The 17,974-nt window shown below is 39.1% G+C and overlaps 1 protein-coding gene across 1 annotated transcript in view; it reads right to left on the bottom strand.

Moving 5' to 3' along the window:
- Positions 1–17,974, bottom strand: part of LOC142151178 (venom factor-like) — a 172,695-nt gene that overhangs the window by 97,877 nt on the left and 56,844 nt on the right. The window contains exons 12-14 of the mRNA XM_075206544.1: positions 16,565–16,774; positions 15,833–16,024; positions 3,676–3,825 (exon numbers count right to left, since the gene is read on the bottom strand). Coding sequence (XP_075062645.1) covers positions 3,676–3,825; positions 15,833–16,024; positions 16,565–16,774 — 552 coding nt within the window. The remainder of the gene's footprint in view (positions 1–3,675; positions 3,826–15,832; positions 16,025–16,564; positions 16,775–17,974) is intronic.

Raw genomic sequence — 17,974 nt, forward strand, 5'->3', positions numbered from 1 at the left:
AGAGTTTATGCATAGTGTAGTAAATATACTATAAATTGGAATTGGTCAAAATAATATCTATCTCCTTCCAAGAAAATTTAAATATCATCAATAAATCTGAACCAAAAATGACATGAACTTTAAGAGGAATGATCTTGTACCATATATATTGTTCTTGCCAATAACCTGAAACGAGGTTAGGTGGAAACAGTGACGGATCCAGGAGGGGGGCGATCAGGGCAATCGCCCCCCCCCCTAGCAGGGGCTTGCTGCCGATGGCTGCACATTATGTGCAGGTCCGTTCTGCAGTGACAGTGTGCTGCTCGGCTGCTCTGATTGTGTTTTAAACACAATCAGAGCAGTGGGGCAGCACACTGCCACAGCCGAGCGGACCTGCACATAGTGTGCAGCCGCCGGCAGCCTCACAAGGCAGAAAGGGGGTGGGGCCTAAACCGCCCCCCCTAAATCGTCCCCGGTACACCAATTATCTAGATCTGCCCCTGGGTGGAAAGCAAACCCATTTCCATGCCCTGTCTTTGCTGGCAGTTTAAATAAAAAATGTTTGCTCAATACATATAAAGTACTATGAAAAAATAAATGTGATTTATATTTTGGAATATTGATATTCATATTGCAGGAAATATTGGTTTGCCTCCACACATTGTTTGTAATTTATATATGTATACAAGCAATAGATATCTATTGCAGCCCAAAATCAATTTTTTTTCATAACGCTAATTCACCTTGTGCAACTGTCTATCTTACTCCACTTCATCTAAATAACCTTTCATTATCTTTAAAGTCTCCAACATCAGTTTCATCTATCATTTTGCAACTATATTCCATATTTCATGTTATTGGTTATTAACCTTTTCTCACAATCATTTCCACCTGACCAGGAACTCGCGAGTTTCTGGTCAACTCTGCTCTGGACACCTCATCAGACCCGCAACAGAAGAACAGAATAAAATACACTACACTCTTCACAAGGCATCAAACCGGGGATAGCATAGACTATTTCTACCCTGAACTCTATGACAAAAGCAAGCTATGTATTAATAGATTTACTAGTATTACTAAGTGGAGGGCCACTCTGTATGTAATGTACACACAACTTTGTCATATGTTTGGTCCCATTTACTTATATATCTAGACTTAGTGTACCCAGGAAGTACCAGCATTTTCACTTAATCAGTTGTTGTTGAGTTAAAAGGGATGAGCTACAGACAGATCACAGACAGCATGGATTTACTGGGGGGAGCTTATATCAAACAAATATTATTGACTTTTTTGACTGGGTGACTAAATTAATAGATGAAGAGAGGCAGTAGGTATAGCTTATCTAGAATTTATTAAGACTTTTCACACTGTCCTACATCGAAGACTGTTAAATAAGCTTGAAAGTTTGGGATTGGATTCTAAGATGGTTAAATGGATAAGATTGTGGTTGCAGGATAGAAAACAGAGAGTTGTAGTAAATGGAGTGCATTCACAGGAGGGAAAGGTCACCAGTGGAGTACCCTGGGTTCAGTACTTGGACCAGAGCTTTTAAATATCTTTTTTGTTGACATTGCAAATGGTATTGAAGGGAAAGTATGCCTTTTTGCAAATGGCACAAAGATATGCAACAGGGTGGGGTTAAACAAATGATTAATGATCTAAGTACACTTGAGGAATGGTCAAGAGAGTGGCAACTACAGCTTAATGCTAACAAATGCAAAATCATGCACTTGGGTCTCAAAAACTCAAATGTTAAATAAAGTATTTACAGCAGTATAATGGAAACTACTGAGGAGAAAAGGAATCTAGGAGTCATTATTTCCGGTTACTTAAAGGTAGGTAAGTAATGTAACAAAGCAATGAGAAAGGCAAGTCAGATGCTTGGTTGCAAAGGGAGAGTACCGGTATCGGTACAATATAAATACATTGGATACTGTACAAGGAAGGGCAACTAAAACGGTGCATGGCCTACATCACAAAACTTACCCGGAAAGACTAAAATATCTTAATATGTATAATTTGGAGCAGAGAAGGGAAAGGGGGACATAACAGAAACTTTCCAATATATCAGGGGTTTTAACAAGGTATAGGAGGGAAACATTCCTCAAAGAAAGGGAAGTATTAAAACACGAGGACATGCACTGAAACTAGAGGGAAGTATGTTCAGAGGAAATTTGAGGAAAAACTACTTCACAGAAAGGGTAGTGGGTAAGTGGAATAGTCTCCTATTAGAGATGATAGAGACTATGACTATAGATCATTTTACACAGGTTTGGTATAGACATAAGGATATCCTTACAAATAAATAAGGATCAAATAAGGTTTGAGGTTGCCATAGGTTAAAAAATGGGCAGGCTAGATGGCCATGTGGCTCTTATCTGCCTTCAAATTCTGTTTCTATGCTTTTTTAGTATGTCTTAAAGGCTCTATTGACATTAAGATTTCTGAGTGCAAATCAATACGCCATGTTGTTGCTTTATTGAATCCAATGTAATAGTATTTTACTTTAGGTTTCTTTCAAGCACATTTAAAATCAGTAATTTGAATGTGATTTAGGGGTCTATTTATTAAAAGGAAAAAAACATCTCTGGAGTAAACTGGTGTTTTTTTATATATCAAGGGCTATCACTGTTTTATCGCCAAAAGTAGCTCTCATTGACGAACTGATTCACTGGGCTGCTCCTGGCAAAAGCTACTCCCTGAAAATCATGGAGAAGCTACTTAAGAAGGAATGTGATGGATAGAAGATCTTTGCTATTGCCACATCATAGTAAATAGACACACAATTAAGCTCTTGAGGCACGCACTTGTGGAACCTTGCTTACCTTGTCAAAATTTGCAAAGTTTGCTGAACATTTATTTCTGTGCATCTGAGTGAGATCGTACAGTTAAGCCTATTACTTGTAGTAACTAAGGGCCTGATTCATTAAGGATCTTAACTTGAGAAACTTCTTATTTCAGTCTCCTGGACAAAACCATGTTACAATGCAAGGGGTGCAAATTAGTATTCTGTTTTGCACATAGGTTAAATACTGACTGTTTTTTCATGTAGCACACAAATATCAACTTTAAATTTCAGTGTACAAATAAGCTATCAAGTATTTGTGTGCTACATGAAAAAAACAGTCAGTATTTATCTTATGTGCAAAACAGAAAACTAATTTGCACCCCTTGCATTGTAACATGGTTGTGTCCAGGAGACTGAAATAAGAAGTTTCTCAAGTTAAGATCCTTAATGAATCAGGCCCTAAGTCCTTGGTACTTATCTTAGTTATTTGTATGTACTTCTCTGACACTTATTAAATCCTAATAAAATCACGTGGTGGTATCTGTGCCTTGGAATATAAACAAGTTGTTCAGAGAAAGTTGGATGTATTCATAAAAATGTAAGTTACTCAATTTAATACTAAGTTACTCAATTTTCAATTTAGTTTACTCAAGTTCAAAGCCTAAAGTACAGAATATGGAGGAGGATTTTTTTTATACCTTTAGCTTAGAACTAACCAATCTGAAGGGAAGAAGAAACAAGAAATGAGAAGAGAAAATCGAGTTTGGCCCTGCATGAAAAGAAATTCTTCAGCTGTATTTAATATAAAATATGACAAGTACTTTGCTGTATATTTGCTATAAGAAATGTAAGTATGCTTTTGTCAATTGCAGAATTCTTGACATGTGTTAATTTATCCAAGTTTCTACCTTGCTCTGGGTCATCTTATACTTGTTGTTCAAAACGAAGACACCTTTGTCCACGGCAACCAGTGCAACATTGGAATTATGATCAGCTTTCAATGTTAGTTTTATGGATTTTCCTGGTTTTACGATGGTTTTGTCAGCATTCAGCTCCAACTGTGTGAAGACAGTATTTACATCAGAATAAAAATACAAAGATTATAAGGAGTACTCTATATATTTAGAAATAAAGGAATTCATGCTATATTGGGCATTTGCCCATTTGTTTAGTGTAAAATACGCAGATTTCTACTGCGCTTGCAAACAAAAATGCCTATGTGTATAGCCATATGTTAAGTTGGCCACATCTCTATTGAGGACTGGAGAGGATGTACGGGGGAGGGAAGGAAGGGTCAAACGCAGTCCAAATACAGTAAAGGCATGATCGAGAGAGACCTGCAGAGAGGGAAGCAGATTTGCCTATCTGTAGCCATATCACTTGTGGGTGCCTGAGGGCTGGTGTAACACACTGATGATGATGACAGTCACCTGCTCACGATTGGCTGATTGTGGATTATCCTATGAAGCTGATAGTGCTTTCTTCATTGTTCATGCCTATGTTATATAATTTTGTGGGCGTATTTGAGAATTTTTCGATACTTTCACTAGTACATGGGAAGAAGGATTATACTTGTTGTATTATAGAGGAATTATACCAGCTGTAATATAGAAGTGTGTTAACAGACAAATGTTTAAAGCTTGCGCTTATGACTTGTTCGGATGTACTACTGACACCAACCTAGCACCAAGCTGGACATATCTTGAGATGCGTCCAATTAAGCATATGAGTGTAAACATACAATTTTTACATTTGTGCATTTTTTTAGCTTTTTAAAATGCATATGCGTCTAACTCATCATCAACACCAAACTCTTTGCATTCTCCTAACCATGCTGTCATTTTCTTATATGCTTCTTTTATAAATTATACATATTTAAAGGAACAAAAAACAAAGCAAATTAAAATTATACAAGAAACATGAAAAGAAAATACAATGTTCAGTGTAACACGGAAATTACTCTTCAGTTTGGTAGTAGTAAAGACAAGTAGAGTATTACCTACCCATTACCGACAGGCTAAGTCTATTTGAACAGTAAAGTTGGTGTCTTAATGAGATAGATAACATGGGTAAAAAAGCAGTAATTTCAGTTAGTCAACTGTATTTATGCATAGTACATGAGCAAGTCTGCCACCTACACTCTTCTGTATAATTCACAGTTTTGTTATACAATTATGTTAAAATTGTGGATTTTTTTATTGTATTAATTTATTATTTTTATTCTGTACATGGAAGACTCTTTCAGAAATTAGGGGAAAGGCAAATTAGGAGAATGATGCAGTAAATTAGCAATTCTGAGTAGAGAGAGAGATTCTGCCCTCCTTTATTCACATAGCCAATCTGTGCCCACTATCATTAATATTGGCACATGGTGTTCTTCCTCACCCACATTGCTAGCCTGATTTCTCAGTAAGTACTGAGTAAAGATCCATGTGTTAAAGCCTTACAATATCAGGGGGTAAATGTATGAAAGTCCGTTTTTTTCAACCCCCTGGAAATTGGCGAGTTTACAGCTAAAATTTAAAGCGTTTACAAGCCAGCGCCGCTTTAAATTTTAGCTGCAAACTCGCTGATTTCCGGCGAGTTGAAAAATCGGACTTTCATACATTTACCCCCTGATGTGGCTACAAGATGTCCTTGGAATGTGAGACGTTTGTTGACGATGTCAGACAGAGAACTTTTTCAGTTAAACCCACAATTTTATAAATGAGCAAATACAATAATACAATACAATACATAATGAACTTAACTAGGGCTTATCATTGTTTTCAGTAAGATTTAATTAGGGGTTAGCAATAATATTTGTTTTGCTACCCATCCCAGAATGAAAAATGTTCTCTTATATGCATTCTACTAGTATCACTGCCAAACGTCTCACATTCCAAGGACATCTTGTAGCCACATCAGGGGGTAAATGTATGAAAGTCCGGTTTTCTCAACTCGCCGGAAATCAGCGAGTTTGCAGCTAAAATTTAAAGCGGCGCTGGCTTGTAAACGCTTTAAATTTTAGCTGCAAACTCGCTGATTTCCGGCGAGTTGAAAAACCGGACTTTCATACATTTACCCCCTGATGTGGCTACAAGATGTCCTTGGAATGTGAGACGTTTGACAGTGATACTAGTAGAATGCATATAAGAGAACATTTTTCATTCTGGGATGGGTAGCAAAACAAATATTATTGCTAACCCCTAATTAAATCTTACTGAAAACAATAAGCCCTAGTTAAGTTCATTATGTATTGTATTGTATTATTGTATTTGCTCATTTATAAAATTGTGGGTTTAACTGAAAAAGTTCTCTGTCTGAAGATCAGGATAGGAGATAAGACTAAGGAAGTCATAAAAATACTGACTGGAAGAAGCCAAAACACAGACCTCTAAAGCAGTACATCTCCTGAAGGCATGGCATACACTGATACTTTCCATGTCCTCTCTCAGACATTCTGCTGCCAGTCTTGCCATACTAATGAAGAGTGACAAACTAGATATCCCACTCTCCGAAACAAGCAATTAATATTTAAAACTGTGTTACATGTGGTCTAATGTCTCGCCTAACAATATCCTGAAAGGATTTGACTCCCAAAAGCAGTCTCTATAAGTGTTAGCTCTGAGATATATGTTCCATGAGGCACTCTTGAGTGGTGTTGTGATAGTGCTGGTAGCCTAGCTTGAGAGCTGACTGTTATTCTATTGTAAAGGAATAAAGACGGTCTTGAAGTCTACAGGCTCATTAAACTGAATCCTATGACTCTGCTCATAACTGAACTTCTCTTGAACTCTGTAAAGACACCTCTCAACTCAATGTCTGAGACGTTGGTGGTAAAGTTGATTCCTTTTATCCTATTTGGATACTGGTATAAACTAAAGCAAAGGAAGGCAGATAAGCCTAAAACCACACCTGCACTAGTTTCACAATATTTATCTGCTCCAGTGTCACTTATGTGCAGATCACACCAAGGCTAAGAGCTCAGGCTCTGGAGTTTCAGACTCTCCCTCAGAGGATTGAACAAGTGTGTGACTGTGATGAAACAAGTTTGATATCACCTTTTCCAGTCTGTCTCCTGTTTCTCACGAAATGTGGAGTATAACAACATGCACCTTTCATAGCCTTGCTAGTGTCCCTCAGCTTATCAGAGTGCAAGTGCAGTGTCTCATTACATGGGGATAGGGGTATATTGTAGCCATATCTATATAGGTGAATATTTCACTAGGTGTTACTCATTGTAAAAATGTGTTATATTGTAGAGATGAGCGGGCTCGGATATCTGAAATCCGAGCCCACCCGAACGTTGCCGATCCGAGCCGGATCCGAGACAGATGCGGGTATTCCCGCCAATTGCAAAACTGAAACCGAGGCTCTGAGTCATAATCCCGCTGTCGGATCTCGTGATACTCGGATCCTATAAATTCCCCGCTAGTCGCCGCCATCTTCACTCGGGCATTGATCAGGGTAGAGGGAGGTTGAGTTAGGTGGTCCTCTGTCCTGCTATATCTCGTGCTGTGCTGTTCAGTTCTGTGCTGTGCTGTGCTGTGTTGTGCTGTTCAGTTCTGTGCTGTGCTGTGCTGTGTTTCTGCTCAGTCCAGTGGTGCTGTGTCCTGTGCTCTGTCCTTCTGAGTTCAGTGGTGCTGCTGGGTCCTGTGCTGTGTCCTGTTCAGTCCAGTGGTGCTGTGTCCTGTGCTCTGTCCTTCTAAGGGCATTGTTATTTCCCCATTATTCCCAAATTATAAAAAATTTCAAAAAAAGTTATAAAAAAAATTACAAAGAAAGTAATTATAAAAATAAAAATAAAAATATCCCTAAACAATCCTGCAGTATAAGTCCGTTGGTACTGCTATATTACAAAGTTCACTGATTCTGCAGTATAAGTCCAGTGGTACTGCTATATTACAAAGTTCACTGATTCAGCAGTATGAGTCCAGTGGTACTGCTATTACAAAGTTCACTGATTCAGCAGTATAAGTCAAGTGGTACTGCTATATTACAAGGTTCACTGATTAAGCAGTATAAGTCCAGTGGTACTGCTATTACAAAGTTCACTGATTCAGCAGTATAAGTCAAGTGGTACTGCTTTATTACAAAGTTCACTGATTCAGCAGTATAAGACCAGTGGTACTGATATATTACAAAGTTCACTGATTCAGCAGTATAAGTCCAGTGGTACTGCTATATTACAAAGTTCACTGATTCAGCAGTATAAGTCCAGTGGTACTGATATATTACAAAGTTCACTGATTCAGCAGTATAAGTCCAGTGGTACTGCTATATTACAAAGTTCACAGATTCAGCAGTATAAGTCAAGTGGTACTGCTATATTACAAGGTTCACTGATTAAGCAGTATAAGTCCAGTGGTACTGCTATTACAAAGTTCACTGATTCAGCAGTATAAGTCAAGTGGTACTGCTATATTACAAAGTTCACTGATTCAGCAGTATAAGACCAGTGGTACTGATATATTACAAAGTTCACTGATTCAGCAGTATAAGTCCAGTGGTACTGCTATATTACAAAGTTCACTGATTCAGCAGTATAAGTCCAGTGGTACTGATATATTACAAAGTTCACTGATTCAGCAGTATAAGTCCAGTGGTACTGCTATATTACAAAGTTCACAGATTCAGCAGTATAAGTCCAGTGGTACTGATATATTACAAAGTTCACTGATTCAGCAGTATAAGTCCAGTGGTACTGCTATTACAAAGTTCACTGATTCAGCAGTATAAGTCCAGTGGTACTGCTATATTACAAAGTTCACTGATTCAGCAGTATAAGTCCAGTGGTACTGCTATATTACAAAGTTCACTGATTCAGCAGTATAAGTCCAGTGGTACTGCTATATTACAAAGTTCACTGATTCAGCAGTATAAGTCCAGTGGTACTGCTATATTACAAAGTTCACTGATTCAGCAGTATAAGTCCAGTGGTACTGCTATATTACAAAGTTCACTGATTCAGCAGTATAAGTCCAGTGGTACTGATATATTACAAAGTTCACTGATTCAGCAGTATAAGTCCAGTGGTACTGCTATATTACAAAGTTCACAGATTCAGCAGTATAAGTCCAGTGGTACTGATATATTACAAAGTTCACTGATTCAGCAGTATAAGTCCAGTGGTACTGCTATTACAAAGTTCACTGATTCAGCAGTATAAGTCCAGTGGTACTGCTATATTACAAAGTTCACTGATTCAGCAGTATAAGTCCAATGGTACTGATATATTACAAAAATCACTGATTCAGCAGTATAAGTCCAGTGGTACTGCTATTACAAAGTTCACTGATTCAGCAGTATAAGTCCAGTGGTACTGCTATATTACAAAGTTCACAGATTCAGCAGTATAAGTCCAGTGGTACTGCTATTACAAAGTTCACTGATTCAGCAGTATAAGTCCAGTGGTACTCTCCTGTGCCGCATTTAATTTTTAAAGGCTTTGCCGAGTGTGTGTGGCTTAGGGGTACGCTCTCTTGTGCTACATATAATGGAAAACAAAAATTTGGAGGATAAAGTAGGGAAAGATCAAGACCCACTTCCTCCTAATGCTGAAGCTGCTGCCACTAGTCATGACATAGACGATGAAATGCCATCAACGTTGTCTGGCAAGCCCGATGCCCAATCTCCTAGTACAGGACATGTAAAATCCAAAAAGCCCAAGTTCTCAAAAAGTAGCAAAAAGAGAAGCTTAAAATCATCTGAGGAGAAACGTAAAGTTGGCAATATGCCATTTACGACATGTAGTGGCAAGGAACGGCTTAGGCCCTGGCCCGTGTTCATGACTAGTGGTCCAGCTTCACCCAAGGATCTAAGCCCTCCTCCTCCCCACCCCTACAAAAAATTTAAGAGAGTTATGCTGTCAGCAACAACAACAAAACAGCAAAGAACTCTGCCTTCTAAACAGATGACATCACAAATCCCCAAGGCGAGTCCAAGGGTGTTGGTGGTTGTGAAGCCTGACCTTCCCATCACTGTACGGGAAGAGGTGACTCCATCCAGCATTTGCAGCACGCCCTCTGCATATGCTGGAAGGATCACCCACAGTCCAGTTACAGATTTGGCTAATGAAGGTGTGAATGTTGTACACCGGGAGGAGGATATTTATGTAGCTGGCGCTGAGGAGGATGTTGATGATTATGATGCAGACAGATACCAAATTGCCTTTCTCAATTTCTATGTATATTCTAGATTATATAACGGCTGAATAGTTTTCTATTTTACTACTAGTGGAGAGGGGATCTGATGCGGACAGATACCAAACTGCCTTTGTCCATTTCTTTGTATATTTGAATTTCTAGTTCTACAGTCTATGCAGGCTGCTTTTTTTATATTCAACTACAAGTGTAGGGAGGGGGGCATAGATAGCCACCAAAGTAACGTGGTCCATTTAATTTCACTTTCTAGCTCCACAGTCTGTGCAGCCTGCTTTTTTTATCTTCAAAGTATTTAAAAGCCTTGCAATCTAAATTAACTAGAGGTAGTGACGTGCTAGAACTCCACCCTCTATATGCTGCAGAGGATGGAGGAGCATCAAAAGGCCATTCAAGCCTACACAGCCACCTACAACATAGGAAAATGAGTGGGGATGCGCCTGAGTCAAGCGCACTGGAGAATGATTTCCGTGTTGTGCAAGGTTCTGCAGCCATTTGAACTTGTCACACGAGAAGTCAGTTCCGACACTGCCAGCTTGAGTCAGGTGATTCCCCAGATCAGGCTTTTGCAGAAGCAGCTGGAGAAAGTGAGGGAGGAGCTGGTACACCATTGCGATTCCACCAAGCATGTAGCTCTTGTGGATGAAGCCCTTCGTACGCTTTGCCAGGATCCGAGGGTGGTCAGTCTTTTGAAGTCAGAGGAATACATTCTGCCTACCGTTCTCGATCCTCGGTTTAAAGCGTATGTTGTGTCTCTGTTTCCGGCGGACACAAGTCTACAGCGGTGCAAAGACCTGCTGGTCAGGAGATTGTCCTCTGAAGAGGACCGTGACATGCCACCAGCTCCACCTTCATTTTCTTAACTGTTTGTGCAGTTCTAAAAAAGAGGAACTGCCATTTCTATTGCTACCTTCTTTCTTTCTGTATTTCCTGTGTCCTGTGGTCTGTTCTGCTAAGGGCATTGTTATTTCCAAGTTATCCAAAAGTTAAAAAAATCTATATATATTTTTATAAAAAAAATTAATTTAAAAAAAATAAAATAAAAAATTTTCTAAAATTAATTGGAAAAAAATATTACAAAATGTTAAAAAATCTAGCTTGTACTGCTAGTTAAAAGTCTAACTACGATCATTCACTGTTGCTGTACCAAAAGATAATAGGTACTGCAATTAAAGTACAGTCCAGTGGTACTCTCCTGTGCCGCAGATAATTTGTAAAAGCTTTGCCGAGTGTGTGTAGTTATGTATCACAGGTTTTAAGAAGAGGCACAACACTGACAATCTCTCTGTGGTTCACCCCACTTAGACTCTCCTGGGGATTCGAATAACTGCCATTTCTATTACTACCTTCTTTCTTTCTCTATTTAAAAGAAACTAAATAACTGCCATTTCTAGTACTACCTTCTTTCTTTCTATATTTAAAACAAAAAAAAACCTGTCATTTCTATTACTACCTTCCTTCTTTCTCTATTTAAAAGAAACTAAATAACTGCCATTTCTAGTACTACCTTCTTTCTTTCTCTATTTAAAAAAAACAAAAACCTGTCATTTCTATTACTACGTTAATTGTTTGTGCAGTCACAAAAAAGAGGAACTGCGCCCTTAACTGCTATGTTGGTTTTAGACGTCCATCCGGTGTCCGCCATCTGTTCCCTGGAATTCAGACCAGTTGAGGTTTTTTTTTTATTATATTGTGGGGACCACTCCACTACGCAGTCCAGATACTTTTTTGGTAAAATTCAGACCAGTTGAGGGTTTTTTTATTATATTGTGGCCCCGGTATCAAATTGGGTACCGGGGCCACTCCACTACGCAGTCCAGATACTTGTTTGGTGGAATTCAGACCAGTCGAGGGTTTTTTTATTATATTGTGGGGACCACTCCACTACGCAGTCCAGATACTTTTTTGGTGGAATTCAGACCAGTTGAGGGTTTTTTTTATTATATTGTGGGGACCACTCCACTACGCAGTCCAGATACTTTTTTGGTGGAATTCAGACCAGTTGAGGGTTTTTTTATTATATTGTGGGGACCACTCCACTACGCAGTCCAGATACTTTTTTGTTAAAATTCAGACCAGTTGAGGGTTTTTTTATTATATTGTGGCCCCGGTATCAAATTGGGTACCGGGGCCACTCCACTACGCAGTCCAGATACTTGGTTGGTGGAATTCAGACCAGTTTAGGGTTTTTTTATTATATTGTGGGGACCACTCCACTACGAAGTCCAGATACTTTTTTGGTGGAATTCAGATCAGTTGAGGGTTTTTTTATTATATTGTGGGGACCACTCCACTACGCAGTCCAGATACTTTTTTGGTGGAATTCAGACCAGCTGAGGGTTTTTTTATTATATTGTGGGGACCACTCCACTACGCAGTCCAGATACTTTTTTGGTGGAATTCAGACCAGTTGAGGGTTTTTTTATTATATTGTGGGGACCACTCCACTACGCAGTCCAGATACTTTTTTGTTAAAATTCAGACCAGTTGAGTTTTTTTTTATTATATTGTGGCCCCAGTATCAAATTGGGTACCGGGGCCACTCCACTATGCAGTCCAGATACTGTTTTGTGGAATTCAGACCAGTTGAGGGTTTTTTTATTATATTGTGGGGACCACTCCACTACGCAGTCCAGATACTTTTTTGTTAAAATTCAGACCAGTTGAGGGTTTTTTTATTATATTGTGGCCCCGGTATCAAATTGGGTACCGGGGCCACTCCACTACGCAGTCCAGATACTTGGTTGGTGGAATTCAGACCAGTTTAGGGTTTTTTTATTATATTGTGGGGACCACTCCACTACGAAGTCCAGATACTTTTTTGGTGGAATTCAGATCAGTTGAGGGTTTTTTTATTATATTGTGGGGACCACTCCACTACGCAGTCCAGATACTTTTTTGGTGGAATTCAGACCAGCTGAGGGTTTTTTTATTATATTGTGGGGACCACTCCACTACGCAGTCCAGATACTTTTTTGGTGGAATTCAGACCAGTTGAGGGTTTTTTTATTATATTGTGGGGACCACTCCACTACGCAGTCCAGATACTTTTTTGTTAAAATTCAGACCAGTTGAGTTTTTTTTTATTATATTGTGGCCCCAGTATCAAATTGGGTACCGGGGCCACTCCACTATGCACTCCAGATACTTTTTTGGTGGAATTCAGACCAGTTGAAGGTTTTTTTATTATATTGTGGGGACCACTCCACTACGCAGTCCAGATACTTTTTTGGTGGAATTCAGACCAGTTGAGGTTTTTTTTATTATATTGTGGGGACCACTCCACTACGCAGTCCAGATACTTGTTTGGTGGAATTCAGACCAGTTGAGGGTTTTTTTAATATATTGTGGGGACCACTCCACTACGCAGTCCAGATACTTTTTTGGTAAAATTCAGACCAGTTGAGGTTTTTTTTTTATTATATTGTGGCCCCGGTATCAAATTGGGTACCGGGGCCACTCCACTACGCAGTCCAGATACTGTTTTGTGGAATTCAGACCAGTTGAGGGTTTTTTTATTATATTGTGGGGACCACTCCACTACGCAGTCCAGATACTTTTTTGGTGGAATTCAGACCAGTTGAGGGTTTTTTAATTATATTGTGGGGACCACTCCACTACGCAGTCCAGATACTTTTTTGGTGGAATTGAGACCAGTTGAGGGTGATATATTGTGGCCTCAGTACCAAATTGTGTACCGGGACCACTGCACTATGCAGTCCAGAAAGCTACCTCGGTGAAACGTTTTGGACTAAAAACAATATTGTGAGGTGTGAGGTGTTCAGAATAGACTGGAAATTAGTGGAAATGATTGTTAATGAATGTTATTGAGGTTAATAATAGCGTAGGAGTGAAAATAAACCAAAAAAACTTGATTTTTACACTTTTTATGTTTTTTTCAAAATAAATCCGAATCCAAAACCTTAAATCCGAACCAAAACCTTTCGTCGGGTGTTTTGCGAAACAAATCCGAACCCAAAACCTCAAGCAAATCCGAATCCAAAACACAAAACACGAGACACCAAAAGTGGCCGGTGCACATCCCTATTATATTGTTGACATTGCAGTTACACTATTATACATTGTTCTTAAATTGAAGCCAGGTGGGTTATGGGTAAAGGTTGGGTGCGGTCCAGGTCTAGAATACAGGTGAAGGTGTTGTTGCTGCATTCATTATCTCACTCCTTTCTCTATAGGAAGTCCTAATCAGCTGGAAGCTATGTCTGTCTGAATATTGGCATTGCCTCATAATTAACCTGAGTGTGTCCCCATTGTCTTTATCCAGGCACCTTGGTGTCATCCCAGCAGGGGACCAAGGGATACATTGGGATGAGAAGGGACAGCCCTGTAACAGCCTCTTTTGACAGAAAGCTGGTTGCTTCTTTTTGTTTTGACCCTAGGAAAAATTGAAGTTTAGGCTTCTGCTGGACTGAGCATTCTGCTTGACATCTGAAGCTCAAAAGAACTCTGTGGATCTTGTTCACTTGGTTGGCCTGATCCAGTGGCAGATCCAGGGGGACCAATCAGGATAATCACCCCCTCCCCCCTAGCAGCACAAACATACTTTTTAAAATGACAAGACACCGATCAAAAGTGGTGGGGACAATCGGGACAAGGGGCGGGACCAACCAGGACCAGCCAATCAGAATGAAGGGGGCGTGACATTGCTAAATCACCCATCCCTAAAAATAAAGCCTAGGTCAGTCCCTGGCCTTATCTAACAAGGGAACCAAGGGCTTGACTCCTAACACGCTGGTAGAGGAGAGATTGTCAGGCCAAACTGCCGTTATTCAACAATTCAGGACATCCAGGTGCCTGCAGCTCCTTAAGCTAGTGGGGTAAGGAACAAATAATGTGGTAATCCCTGCCTAGCATTTATTTATTGCTTGTATATAGTATTCTAATGATTGTTTTTATTACATAAAATGTGCTCTGTGTTACTTTTTTAACTGAATTTGCCTGAGTGACTATAAGAACACTAGAACGTATTGTATGTGTTCACTTGGCTAAGTACGGCACCCCTGGTGACAATTGGGCTACATAAACCCAGTATCTTCACAGTGCTCAGAAGTGATCTAAAACTACTCAGCAAGGAACTGAGGAAAAAGCTCAGTGAAGAGCTCTGCACAGGGCAGAGTGTGAGTCTGTTGTGTGTCCTAATGGATACAGGAGGTCAGAGGACCAGTTGAAGTTGAGTTATAGACAGGAGGGAGTCCTATCTCTACAGATAGAGAGTGTGACCAGTGATTCGCTGTTTGTTCATTCACTAAAGAGAAAGTGGTAGGAAGCATACCTGTCCGGGTTGGGTACGCTTTACCAATGTCCACTACTCCGACATGGAGAAGGCCTACAAAGAAAACCCGAAATGATAAAAAAACGATTGGAAAAGAAACAAACTTACCTTCAACCCGACGCTGGAGATCTCCAATGGGGGCACCATGCTGACAGCAAGTGATTCCGATTGCAGAAGTGTTCGGCACTGGAGGCTGACGTCATCGCGACGTCTGTCAATAGAAATTTAAAGTGGCAATGTTGGGTTAAGTGTCTAAACACTTAACCTTAGGGGCCCCCACATTGCCCCTTTAAATTTCTATTGACAGATGTTGCGATGACGTCAGCCTGCAGTGTCGAACACTTCTTTAATTCGATTCACTTGCTGTCAGCATCGTGTTCCCATCGGAGATCTACAGCGTCGGGTTGAAGGGAAGTTTGTTTCTTTTCCAATAGTTTTTTCATAATTTTGGATTTTCTTTGTAGGGCTTCTCCATGTCGGAAATAATGGTCATCGTAAAAATGATGACCACCGACCTGTCCAGTTGTTAGCTGATTGGCTGATCAAAATAGCAAAGATTTAAGGTAAATTTATATTTTGTCATTTAATTATAAATTACGCTTTGTCCTATTGTTCTAATATCCATCTTACCGTTCCCATGCATTTATCAGCCACATCCACCCAGAGAGAGTCAGACACAATCTCGTTTCCTATGGTATAATAAGCCACAATACGGATAGATGGTATAAATTCTTCTGTGATAAACAGAGACATGGTGATTAATTGTTGGCCTTGCTCCCGATTCTGTCGGCCAACTTTCATTATCCTGCCCTTGCTTAGGATCTAGAATAAAATATATAAGAAGTCTGGTTTACAAAATATAAGAGTAAATCTTGTACCTGAAGGTAATATTGAAAGCTAAGGTGACCACACATGTGATAATCTGAGCATCACTATCAAATTGTGTGTGTTTAGGGGGGGGGGGATTGGCACATGAATAGATAACAATAGATCCAATTTAATCAAATGTAAATGACCAGACTGAATAATGATCTTATGATTTCTGGAAGAGAATTTGAATCTGAAAGTAATTACTTTGATGAATGAAGTGAGAATATTATAACCATATGATTAAAGACAATGCAACAATTCAACAAATGTCTTTTCATATGCAGGAGTTTTTCTGGCACTGCTCAATCAAAATTGTAATACGTATAAAGCAGAATGCTCAAACAATCTGAATAAAACTTGGATTGTTAACTTTTGTCCAAATGTATGTATGTATGTATGTATGTATGTATGTATGTATGTATGTATGTATGTATAATAAAGAATATGGTGTTGTGGCCAGCTATAGAGAAGTATAAGTCTAGGTATATTTACCAAGTATGTGATATGTTGTATATTTCTCTGTGCTGCCACATTGCCATTCATGTTAAAGTTTATGAAGACCTGGTCCCCATGTTCCAAAATATTACTTCCGATACTGATGTGAAGATAATTTCCCTGTCCACTGACGGAGGTGTATGCATTAGCAGATGTTTTTCCAGATGCCTGCTGGTTTGCCAGTAACGTGGTCACAGTGGTTTTAACCTATGAGTAGAATATAGAATTGGATGAGACAAATATTCACATATGGCTGTCTATACAGCTATGGTGTAGAAATATCAAAATCTTATAGCATAAACATTTTTTTAATTTACTTTAAAACATATAGGATGTATTTTACATTACTGTTTGGACTTTTAATATCTCTTAGAATACAGTCAGGGACGGTGGCACGTGATTACCCTTGCCAGTAGGGTGATGGACATACTGGGACACCCTGCCAGCCAGCTTGCAAGGAAACAAAATCTATATTTTTGTATGAACGATGCATCCCTTAAGATTTGAGTCCTCGCTCTTAACAGATCAAGGATTGGAAAAAGAGTGAGGGTTTGGGGGAGCAACGCACAGTGAATCCTCTATGGGAAATCCCAACACATGCTCTGAATACAATAGGGTGCCTTTTACAGGGAAGATGCCAATTGATTTGAAAGACAGAACAGCCGGCCGATCTATGGATATCCCAAAGAGTTAGACAATGTAGTGATTGAGGTTCATCCATTTCAATGTATTTATTATGGTGCAAAGGAGCATCCCACATTTTAAGAGACAACTGACATTAAGGAGTTAAAATATAATTGTAATTTTAAAATGATAAAACCAATGTGGCTAAAGTGCAGAAAAATTCATTCAATTCAAAATACTTATATTAGAGTCTATAATTAGGGTAATCATTTTATCTGTAGAACCATTGACTGAACTATACTGACATCAGTCCAAAATTTAATTGCAAGACCCAACACTCTATAGAGTTAGGGTCTAGTGTTGCAACAAAGCAGCTCATTATTGCTGGATAAAACTCTCAAGGTTTAAGGAGGTGGGTTTCAATATTTCCTGGTGCTGGTGCAATTAGTGGTTTCACCACTCTCATATGATCCATATAAACCTACATCCTCTTAATGAGATGTTAAAATTACTATGAGTAAAACAATAATAAAAATGACAACTGTCCTCATCAGCTATGGGATATAAAAGAGACCCCAACTTTATGCTGAGGGTGACACCTCAAACTCTATAGAGAGCATTACATTTACTAGTAATATATAATTTAGCCTATACAGTGTCTTCTTCAATAATGACATCAACACATCCTAAATCAACATTCAAGTAAGATATTTAAATCCTCGTTTAATACACTTACAGGGGTCAGCTTTAATTAAAAGACAAATCCACCATCTAGATGGGACA

Source organism: Mixophyes fleayi, chromosome 4 (genome assembly GCF_038048845.1).
Source record: "Mixophyes fleayi isolate aMixFle1 chromosome 4, aMixFle1.hap1, whole genome shotgun sequence".
Lineage (NCBI taxonomy): Eukaryota > Metazoa > Chordata > Amphibia > Anura > Limnodynastidae > Mixophyes > Mixophyes fleayi.